The sequence below is a fragment of the Haliaeetus albicilla genome, chromosome 2 (assembly GCF_947461875.1).
Source record: "Haliaeetus albicilla chromosome 2, bHalAlb1.1, whole genome shotgun sequence".
NCBI classification, from domain to species: Eukaryota; Metazoa; Chordata; class Aves; order Accipitriformes; family Accipitridae; genus Haliaeetus; species Haliaeetus albicilla.
In genome coordinates, this window is record NC_091484.1 from 19,812,051 (window position 1) to 19,824,106 (window position 12,056).

Sequence of the window (12,056 nt, forward strand, 5' to 3'; positions counted from 1 at the left end):
ATCTATAGATGCCTAAAATTAGGTGAGGTGAATGCTGTTCTTGGTATTTTGTTGAATTGTTTTCTGTATTTCTGTGGAGGAGCTCTTTTATGTTTATGCAGTTTACTGTTTTTTTAAATTCTGGAATTATACAATGTGTTCTTTCTGATAAGCTTTTTATGATTCAAATCAAACAATTCTTGTTTGTGCAGGTTTTTCTTTGTGCATCTCAAATGCTATATTAAAATGAGGGCTCAGGTGGAGAAAGGGTACTGGAACACTGGGTTTTACTGGTCACCTGTACTTGATCATTTGACAGTTATGCAGTGATTAACATGAAATCGTGATAAGAGATTATGCTTGCACAGTATTTTTGATAAATGGCACTAGTTCACTCACCATTTTTTTCCTTTTTGTGTTTTTTCAGGTCTTGATCATTTTAAAATTGATTCTTCTAGAGAAAAAGGTAACGTTTTGTAGGCTAAGGCAGGTAATTTACATAGAAATGCAATTTTGAAATTTTTTTTATATGAAATTGTGTAGAATATACTAGTGAAAAACAAATTAAAGTAAAATAAAGTAAAATAAAAGTATCTGAAGTCATATCAACAACTTTGCATCCATATATAAATTGGGAAATTATGCTACACATAACTGCTGTGTGTTGATGTATAAATTTGCCTCTGCTTCTGTCCATACTCCACCTTATTAATAGCTGTCCCAGCCAGAGTAAGTAAAATGTGATTAAATATGAGTGGAGAAATTTAACGTATTATAAAAGGTAGGAAAGGATACACTTAATGCAAATAGGTACCTGTGTGAAAGAACCAATAGGAAATGCTAGTACCTAAAAGACAGCGTACAGCTTTACAGGTATTCAGTAAGTAGAACTTCTGGTTTGGGCTAGAAGTGTCCTTCAGACCTGAGTTGCTTGGACACCTGCAGGAGACAGCGTAAAAAGCTGTATCTGTTAGGTCAGGCTGAACTCAGATTATAAATTGGTAAAAACTGTTGAATTCTAGGCTCAGTGTTTTCTTTACTTTCCTTACTCCCTCAGAAGCAATGCTATCTTAGTAATTTAAGTGGAATATGCAAAATGCACAAGCAGATGTGAAATAGTAGATACGTTTATTTTCTTCTATGTATAAATACCCTGGAACAAGAACTTTCAGTGAAATGACTGTGTTTCAGCTCCCAGACACATTTATGCAGGGATTATTTTTTGTTTGCTTTTTTAAATTTTTTTGTTTAAAGTTTTGTTTCCGTTTCCCAAATGTCACTTTTTCTTCAGTGAACCTGCCATGTTAAACCCCAGCTTCTTCAGAGTGCTGAGAGGGAACATAAGAATTTCCTGTTAGCTGCAACTGGGAAGTCAGTAGGACTTAATCTGTAAGATATTGAAACAGTTGTGTGGCTTTTTGAAGTCTGTATCCAAGGCCTAGGTACCTCTTGTGAGGCAGTAAAATATGGCTTTTAAAAATAGAAGTAGCAGCCTTTCCGAAGCTTTTGCACTTGTCACTTAATTCTTTGTTAGGTATACCTTAACAGTTCTAAGTATTTATAGGTGAGAATAAATGCAGTTTCTGCATTAAAGAGCCATATACTAAAGACTGCTATATTAAAGGCCATGCAGAAGGTATACTTGAGAAAATATGATTATGACATGGTAGGAGTACACATGTAGAGATGTATGTAATCAAGACTCAATATGGAAGCTTTTTCCAAAAAAACCCTTAATACATTCTGAAAGTCTACAGTGATTTTTATTTTTTTTTTTAAACCATAAGTGGAAAAAACATAAAAAATATTTTTCAGTTAAGATTTTGTAAAGTATCTCTATTGATCTGTTTAAAAACTTATGATAGCATTTTGTCAGGTCAGTTCAGCATTTAGACATATATGAACAAAATACTTCACTGAGCTACAATTCTTTTCTGAAGCTGCTTAAACCACAAGACATAAATGCACAGGAAGAGGGAAGAGGGAAGGCTTCCCAAGCATGTTCCTGACTCAAACATACGAAATTGTTTTGAAAATAACTGGATGCTTATTGAATAAACGGGCAGGTTGCTTTGCTTTTGTTTTTTCCCTGAGCTCCAACAGGAAGATAACACTTGCAATTTCAAAAGGAAGAGTTTTGGTTTTCTGGCACTGCCTGTTTGTTGGTAGATGTTAAGGTTCCAGAATAACTGTGGGTATCTGTATGTTCAAAGACCTTAAATATAATATGCAAGAAGCCACTAGTAATGCCAATTTTTCTTGAGCTGAAGAATGCCTGAATGCCACAGACAGATTTCCTTTAATCCTTAGCAATTCGATTGATGCCTTTCCACAGGCTAAAGGAATTTTTTTCACCTCTCAGCTGTTTTTAGGCTAGAAGACTACTTCCAGCTGGCGATCATTTGACTTTTCTGCTGCCCAGACCACCAAGTTTGCTGATGTAAATGTTGTAGGCAGTATAAATGGGGCTGGGGGGGTAGCAGGTGTGCACTCATGTAGATGGAAAGATGGCAGAGGGACTTGATGGAACAAATACAGAAAAATACTTGGCTTAGTAAGCGGTATACACAAACAAAAACCTAGACTGGAATAGATTTCTTGTAAACAAGGTACTTCTTTATAGACTTAATTATTTCTGTAGGTTTAAAAATAAGTTTGGCTAGGAATACATGGTATCATAGAATCTAAACCTGTAGGGTTATCATGGGCTTTCTGTTGTAGTTCATTGCTAATGTATCTTTCATACATGCATTATAGAGCAGCATCTTAAAAGAAGTTAGACTTTTTTATTCCCACTGAAGTCAGCTGAAATTCTTTCCTCAGACAAGCTGCTTGTTCTTATCACCATGCTTTTTCTGTGGCTGTTGCAATCAGAATTCACTTATCTTGAACATAGAAAAAAAGAAAAATTGTACAAGATAATATACATCATCTATTTCTAGCTGAGTCTATTTCTACCATCGCTTGCTATGTGTAAGGACTGCATAGGTCTTTCTCTTGGTTCCACCGATTCACTAGCTTGTAGACTTGCAAATACTAGTGGAACATGAGTTGTTATTAATCAGTCACTTCTGCTGTAAGCTAGGAAGACACTTTAGAAGTCTTTTATTAAGTCTAAGTCCACAAACTTGCACTTTTAATTTCATCATATACCTATTAAACTGGCCTGCAAAGTCATCAAGCTAGATCATTCTGTATTCCTTTGCATCATTGTTGATTCCTTGTAATACTGAGGTATTTTTTACTAGTATTGTGCTGTTTGAGGATGCAAAAATGGCATTGTTAAACAAGTTGACTTCTGTGGGTTTTTTTTTTTGTTTGGGGTTTTGGGGTTTTTTTGCTTTCCTCCCCTTGAAGGCCTGTCTTGGAGGAACTCCAGTAGTAATATTCAGTCTGCCTTCTGTTTCTTCTCTCATTGCTAGCCTTTGACACCCCCCTTTTGAATTCCTAACTAATTTACTAATCCCAGTCTCTCTGATTTAATTAAGGAGATTCTGTTTTCCCATGTTATGCCTTAAGTGCTTTACCAAAGTTAGTATCAGTCATGTCTTCTGTTTCAAAAAAAATCTTTTTTTTTCAATCATAGGTAGATACCTGTAATAAATGCAGGCTGCATTTATCCTGTTTTTCATTTATCTGCATAGCTTTAATATATTTTCTTAGAGGAGATGTTTTTGCATAGGTTTTTGTCAAAATTCTGGAATGGAGATTATCTGGCCTCTTTGATATAAACACAGAGATTTTAGTGTACTACAAATGAACAAGAATCTATGCGGTGTGCCAGGAACAGCTTTTTTCTGTCAAGTCATTCAGTAACTGGATCAATTTAGGAAGAAAATCTGAATGATTGACAGAAAAATCTGAAAGATTAACAAGTATATATATAACATATATGTTACAAATATTATATAAGGATACAGTAGACATTTAAATATTTACTTTGAACTGATTTAAGAGCTTTTGTTGGTAAGCAGACTTTCTAAAATAATGTAAAAAGCAATGCCTTGAATAGTTTGTATGTGTTCTATCTTTGTCAAGCTTAAGTGTAATTTTATTTTTCTCATTCTCTCCTCCCTAATTCCCCTTTCCTCTCTTGCACACTGTCTTCTCCCCACCTCCATCCCTTCTGCCACCAGGTGCTGTTTTATATTTCTCCAGTAAATAGGTTGGTGGGAGCTCTGATGACTGTCCTGTCACTCTTTCCTGGTAAGAAGAGAAGTTTGGACTTCTTTTTATATGCTTTCTGGTGATAAATGAGACTGGTTGTACTGTTTCATTTGGAAAACAACTTATGTGACAAGAGTTATGTTGGTATGTTGCCTGAAAAATGGGTGACTTCTGTGCATATCCGTATACTATGTACACATCTCCTAGTACTTACTGCTTGCACTCTATGGGTTATTTCTTGTGCTTAATCAGAGCCACTGTATCTTCTGTATTGCCTGTGGGTAACATAGATGGGACCCTGAATAAGTCACACATTCCTGTCAAGTTCCTTAAAAAAACCCCCAAAAATACAAACCTCTCTCTTCCTTCCACATGCACTCTTCAAAAAAAAAAAAAAAAAAAAAGAAGAAAAAAAAAAAAAAAGAAAAGGAAAAAAACACCCAAACAAAACCCAAACCCCTAACCTTGCTAATTCTTAGCTTCTAACCGGTCTTCTCAAAGCAAAAAAAGTTGGGGCAGATTCTTTAGGAGAGAAAGTGTGGGGTTTGGCTCTTGTGGTGTTTTTTTAACACCCCCCTCCCCAAAGTGGTGTTTTGAAATACGTGATTTCCACTTTGAACACAAGAGGACTTTGTTCATTTTCTTTAACAAAAGTCACTTAAATTTCTACTGAGATGCTGATACTCATGCATGCTGTCCCTTTCCAGGTATGATTGAACATGGTCTTACTGACTGCTCACAGTATAGACCAAGAAAGAGCATATCGGAAGATGCTGGGTTGCAGGAAAATACACCATGGTTAGATGACTATGTTTCTGTGTCTGCTGCTGATAATTCAAATACAAACTTAGGAATGGGAAAGGGAGGCAGGAAGATGGCAGGAAACCATTCCCTGGAAGGTCAAAAAGCAAACGTGCCTTTCTCCCAGTCAGAGAAGACTTGCAATGGAGCTCAGTCCTCCAATGGTACTGTGCAGCGCTTGAAAGTTCCTTCCCGCACTTCTCCAACATCCTCTGAAAGTGACTGGGAGACCTTAGATCCTAGCATTTTGGAGGAGTCTAATTTGAGAAAAGGAGAACATGAAAATACAGCATCAGAACAGGCTGAAAATCTTCCAAGCAAAGGCATGAGCTCAGAAAGCCTTCCAATCACTGTGCAGCCCCAAGCAAATACAGGACACACGGTGCTTGTTCCAGGACTGGTATCTGGGTTGGAAGAGGACCAGTATGGTATGCCGTTGGCTATTTTTACAAAGGTAAACATGTTGTTCATGATACCTGGTAACTCATAAAGACATCTGTTTTTCAAAGTGGTTAATAATTTTGGTTACCCAACTCCAAATGGACAGTAGAGTACTTCAAAACATGTAAGTACAGTCTCTGTCAAATGACCGTGTTCCTAGGCAGGTAGAAAGTGTCAGTGCATGTCTGAGAGCGGCGTGTGTGTGCACACATGCATTCCACTCTTCTTTCATATGTATACTTGCACACTATTTGCAATTCTACATGATGGTAACCTGCAGCCCCACTGTGGTTAGTAAATGGTATGTATCAGTACCTACTGTTTTCTTTTACTCTGAAGAATTGTTGATCTGATCTATATGGGGCAAGATCAGAGTACTTAAGAAGTGTTTAGATACCTTAATCTAAACTAAGATTCTGCAAGCTGTATCTTAGCTGACACCTAAGCCTATCTTTTCCTCTTTTATTTTTTTTTATATTTATATATATATATTTATGTATTTATAAATGTGTATGTGTGTATATACGCACAAAATGTATATACTGTCTGTGTGTGTATACACACACAGACAAAAATATAACTATATATGTAATTTCACCCTTCTTTACATGGTAACTCTTCCTGGTTGTCTGTGGCTCTTTCCCTGTGCATGGTGCTGACTTGCTGAATTTTAAACTTGCACTGATGCCTAACTGAACTCCAGGTGTTCCAGAGTCTTTCTAAGGACTCTGATGAGCATTGTCAGATAACAAGCAATACCTTTACTAGGGCTGGTTTCCCATAAAAACCAGGGAAAATGTGTCCCTTTTAAAGATACTTTTGCCAGTGAAAGAAGTGATACACTACATTTGTTTTGTTTTTAATAACCTTTTAGATGAACATTTGCCTGGGAAGTAGAAGATTCAGATTTATTTTCTCAAGCTGATGAGGTTCGAAGTGGTGTTTCTTCCTTTGGAGGTGCTTATTTGCATTTCCTTGCAGAACATTGTATTTGATGATTGTGTTTGAGCTTCTCACAATAACTTTCATTGGAAACAGTACACTGTGTGGGCCCAAGTGAGCAGCTCAAATGTCATTGCCCTGTGTTGCGTCATGTTACTGTTAGAAATGCTTTTTCAGTAAAGATCTACAGTCTGGTGTTTGTCCTTATGGTCTGTCTAATCAAGAGAATAGCCTGTAAATTGTATTTAGTCTAGTTCTATTGAAAATACTAGATTGAAAGCAAGAAGAAAATAATTGATAAGGGGGCCTACAAGTGCAAACTTAGTTTGCTACTAAGCTTATAAAATGGAAAAGTAAACAATTTTAAGGAAGCTGACAGTTTTTACGTGTTTACCTTCTGTTCCACAAAGGCGCTTTTCATTTGAGTTCATCCGATTGTAATTAAAGCAGAAAAGGCTTTACATCTCTAAGTTATCAGAAAAATGTGTTTCAAAGTTATAGTTTAACTACTTACTGGAAGGTTTAAATCTCTTTTAGAGCTCTCATCTCAGTGTTGTTTTATGCCATGCCATAGAAAGACTAATAAATCTGACAAATTTGAATGGGAGGATATTTTGACAGATGGCATAATAACATATCCAAGTACATTAGAGCATAAGGAAAAATATGTTCTTTAGTACCAGTTCTGTAAGATCTAACGCTCATTTCATTTGCACTTTTTAAAAAAGAATGGAACATGTTCATGGAAATAAATGTTGTTATACTTAGAAAAATGTGAATTCGGGAACTGACACTTGATACTTTAAATAGTAAAAGATTTCCAAGACACTGCTACTTGAGTATACAGTAATTAAACCTTCCCTTTGACAGCTTCTTAAGCCATATTTTTTGAAGAATTTCCATTTTAGGTTGATGATTCCTCTCAAAGCACCATTGTTCCTTTGACACAGGCTGTTTGTTTTCTGCTGATAAGTGCTTGTCATCTGGAAAGCCATCCCTGTGTCTAATATAACAAAAAGGAATAGTTGTGCTCCTTTCTTCCATATGTTTCCAATTACCATGTACTATGTGATGAAGTGCATATGCTCTTTGTTTCTGTCCAGTATGCTGTTAGCCCTTCAGGGTTTCTACTAGTGAATAAACTGCTTTGTGCTTTATGCAATTGAACAGCTGAAATTATACTTCAGTATTAGACTTCAGGGGTACCTTGATCCTATATTTAAAAAGAAAATTACAATACCTATAGCTGCTTCTCAGTGATTTCCCTCAAAGCCTTTTTTCAAAATGTTTGGGGTTTTGTTGGCTGTTTTTTTTTTTAATTGGAATGTAGGATACTAGATTAACTTAGAAATATGGAGTGGCTAAAAAGCAGAGTGTGTTGCTTTCCATCCTGCTCTTTCTTAAAGTGGGCATGCATATGCTTATCAAAAATTGACTGATATCTCTGGAGCCTGGAAATCTCCACTTATAAAATGTGGACAGCAGTCTGTAGGTCTCCTGCATTATGTGCCTCAGGACTACCAGAAGACATCATGGTACGCAAGTGGAGAGATGCATCTTTATTTCCATTGACTTCTTGTCTCTGAACTGACCTGAGATTTCACTCTTGTTTTATACTGCTTATTCTGTTGCCTTATAAACATGTTTGATTTCTGTCCTTTGCATTGTATTTCAGTTTCAGTCCTGAGACTGAAAGGTGACACAGTTTTTTTTTAAATTGAAAATTTGAATTCATATGGAATCTGGTTGCTTTGCTTTGCAGATGTAATGTAGCAAAACAATAGATAATTGTGGCTGAAATTGTAATAAGCAAGGCTCATTCTGGGTAGAATGTGCTGGCTTTTATTAGGAAAAACTGAATATAGATAATTGGTGGGGGGGGTTTGTTTGGATTTTTTTTTGGCCTTACATTAATCTACTAAATATCTCTGTTACTTTAGGGGTACCTTTGTTTGCCATACATGGCACTGCAGCAGCATCATCTCCTGTCAGATGTAACAGTCCGTGGCTTTGTTGCGGGAGCCACCAATATCTTGTTCCGTCAGCAGAAACATCTGAGTGATGCAATTGTGGAAGTATGAATCTTTTGCATTTGAACTGCTTGAACATGAGCGGGGTGGAGCAGGGGGAAGTGGAGGTTGCATTTTAAGTATAGCTTTAAAGTTTCACATTCATGCCCAAATTTTTAATTACTTCCCTATGAAATCTTAAATGCAGAAGCTTGTTAAATTTGTATCATTTGTTAGGATAGGATTAGATAAGCTGTGCAAAACTAACACTAATGTTTTTCTGTATATTCTTCTATCCAATATTTGAATTTGCAGGGCACTTCTTAAATTTTTGTTTTGTTGTTGGTGTAATTTTACTTTTCATGTCATGGGCTTTTTCCATGACTTTGTAATAAGGTCTTCAAAACTAAGTGCTTGCAGCTGAGAAACAGATACAGTTGGATAATAAAGCACACTGCTCTTGACCTCCTTCTGATTTAATCAAGAGGTTAAAAAAGTAGTATCTTAGGAAAACACTGTGTTGGTTCTAGCAAATAGGTACAACTATATAATCAGCATTTGGTAACCTAAGATAGCTACATATAGGTAACCAACTTAATAAATTGAAGCAATAGTCAAAGAGCCTCTAGGAAAATAAATGTGAGCACCAAACTTCCCCTGCCAAATCCTGTCAAATAAGCAGCTTTTACTATGTGCCAGGAAGATGATCATAATCTGGTTATATCAGAGCAGTATCTGACTTTGAGAACAGTTAATTCATTATTTCTTTGGCCATTTGTTTCTTCTTGATATTTTGGGGGATGTGAATTTAGATTTAGGCAGCAATATATAGTAGTATGTATAAGTAGTTTTATTGAGATAAATGTTTACCGTTGGAATTATTTCAAACAGATAGAAGACGCTCATGTACAAATCCATGATCCAGAACTCCGTAAGATCCTGAACCCAACAACTGCTGACCTAAGATTTGCAGATTACTTGGTGAAGCATGTAACTGAGAACAGAGATGATGTTTTCCTTGATGGCACTGGATGGGAAGGAGGAGATGAGTGGATCAGGGCTCAGTTCAGTGCTTATCTTCATGCACTGCTTGCTGCTGTGCTGCAACCAGGTAGAACAGATACCTTGTCTAGGGACTGAGATGAGGGTGGGTGTAATAAGCATTTGTTTTGTTGTGTTAAACACGTGGCCTGTCGTTGGATCTCTCTGTGCCTAATATTTCATTTTAGGCTGCTTTTTCGGTTGTCCTTGGCTATTCTTGTTATTCTTTGACAAGCTTATTACTAATTGCTTCACAGCCTTACAGACATTTTATTTGACTGTCTCCTCCTTGATTTAATTAAGCTCTCCTCCTAAGCAGAAGTACCTGAAACCCCATATATGATGAGACTTTTACAAACTTGGGTGTCTTACAGACTGTTGCAACTTAAAGTTAATTGTGGGTAACGGATTGGATTCAAGGAGACATGGAGTTAAGTGACTGTCTTCAGGAAGTTTTACTAGGCTGTTCCATCTCTTCTCTCTGCTATGATCTTAAGTAGGGATTCACATAAGTGAAAAGTGTCATTTAGAGGCTTTATAAGCTTACGTTTTTCTGGAGCTCAACACTTTTTGTCTTAACTCTGAGGGAATTCTCTGTGTTCCAACTTTTGTGCATAAATATAACTAAAAGAATCAGTGTTTTATTTGTGGAAAATGTTTAGTTTGCCCAGTGCTACCCTGTTAACTTCATTCTCGTCATGATTATTCTGTATTCATATCAATTAACTAATTCAGATCTTGTTCTCTGGTATTTGTGAGAAACCATGGGATTGAGAACTTGATTTTAAAGTTTGGAAGATGCCAAGTTCTTTGTCTGACAACATTAATCTTTTAAGATGATTACCTGGTTGATATGAAATGTCAGGTTTTTCTGGAAACTGATACTACTTCACTGGCTGGCTTTAAAATTATTTCCTGTACTCTTCAGTGTGCATTTGGGGTGTACTAAATTTGAATGAGTAATAACATAGTACAGCAAAGCTCAGTGTATCTGACCAAGACCAATGCAAATGATGGTTTTGCTCTTAGTTGCTATGTGGCCATTGTCTCCCCTTTCCTGTCTTTGCCCAGAGACTAAGTCGAGGCCCATGTTTGGATGACTTCCCCCCCCCCCCCCCAGTTGAGCTCTTTACTTAGAACTTTATAAATTAATTAAAAATAAGAAAAGTGGAGGTTTTTAAGCTTTTTTTTTTCCTCCCTCTTGTCCTGGCATTGTATATTTGGGACACTTTAAAATTAAAATAAAAAAACATTTTTTAAGTGCCCAGTTCTTAGTACTAGAGCTTTAAGCGTCTTTGATTTGGTAAGAGCCTGGAAAATTTTAATTTTTTTTACAAGAAAAAAAAGTAATTTGTCTTGTATTGCATCTCTAATGAATTGCTGCGAATTCTCATCTTTTTTAATTTATCAGACAACGAAAAGACTTTGTCAGACTTTGGAACAGCATTTGTAGCAGCCTGGAAAAATACCCACAACTACAGAGTATGGAATAGCAACAAGCATTCAGCTCTTGCAGAGGTAAATTCTAGGTAAGGAAATTTTTTTTTTTTTTTTTTTTTTTTTTTTAGCATTTAACATGGAGAGCTCCTAGTATGCATAGTCAGGCACAGTGTTCTGTAGAATTACAGCATTGCCCTTGTTCCTGTTGTAAAGCCCTGAGGGTGAAACTTTGGGGCCCTATTCTGTAAGTACAGAAAGAAAGAATTTCTGTTCTTCAATACCTTACTCTAATTCTGGGCTATAGTTTTATGAACAAAAATATATCCAGAGTCAGGAGAAGTGAAACTTGTTCAAGTTGATTGTTGGCTGTCCCCAGCTGTAGAAAGTTTGTCATTCCTTGGGAATTGTCCTCAGATGGTTCTGCTTTTTATTAATTGCTTCCAGGTGTGCAGGGAGTAGTTGTGTCCAAGGTTGTCATTGATGGGGATGGAGGGGAGTTGGCTGTTTTATGTTGCATCTTCTATGCTTTGGATTGTTTTATGTGTATTTTCACTCAAAGATTAGATGATGCTAGACTTGGTAACACTGTTGGCTGTGCATGTGTTTTGCTTAGCATGGGTGTTGTGGTTTAACTCCAGCTGGCAAATAAGCACCATACAGCCGCTCGCTCACTCCCCCTACACTCCCCCTGGTGGGATGGGGGAGAGAATTGGAAGAGTAACAGTGAGAAAACTCGTGGGTTGAGATAAGAATAGTTTAATAATTGAAATAAAATAAAATAATAATAACTCATAATGAAAAGGAAAATAACAAAAAGAGAGAGAAATAAAACCCAAGAAAAAGAAGTGATGCAAATGAAAAACAATTGCTTACCACCAACTGACTGATGCCCAGCCTGTTCCCGATCACCAGCTCTCCAGCCAGCTTTCCCCTTAGTTTATATGCTGAGCACAACATGATATGGTATGGAATATCCCTTTGGCCAGTTTGTGTTAGCTGTCCTGGCTGTGTCCCCTCCCAGTTTCTTACGCAGCCCAGCCTCTTTGCTGGCAGGGCAGCATGAGAAGCTGGAAAGTTGTTTACTTAGTTGTTGTTGAGCAGTACTTACACTAGAACATCCATGTGTTATCAACATTATTGTCATCCTAAATCCAAAACATAGCACTATACCAGCTACTAGGAAGAAAATTAACTCTATCCCAGCTGAAACCAGGACAATATCCACCCCTTATTCCA

At 36.8% G+C, this 12,056-nt stretch overlaps 1 protein-coding gene across 2 annotated transcripts in view; it reads left to right on the top strand.

Annotated features, from left to right (window-relative positions):
• The window catches only part of AVL9 (AVL9 cell migration associated), a 45,905-nt gene that overhangs the window by 22,870 nt on the left and 10,979 nt on the right, over positions 1-12,056 (top strand). For both annotated transcript variants that reach the window (XM_069808998.1, XM_069809003.1), the window contains 6 exons: positions 407-445; positions 4,116-4,185; positions 4,854-5,401; positions 8,271-8,405; positions 9,231-9,450; positions 10,792-10,909. In XM_069808998.1, coding sequence (XP_069665099.1) covers positions 407-445; positions 4,116-4,185; positions 4,854-5,401; positions 8,271-8,405; positions 9,231-9,450; positions 10,792-10,909 — 1,130 coding nt within the window. The remainder of the gene's footprint in view (positions 1-406; positions 446-4,115; positions 4,186-4,853; positions 5,402-8,270; positions 8,406-9,230; positions 9,451-10,791; positions 10,910-12,056) is intronic.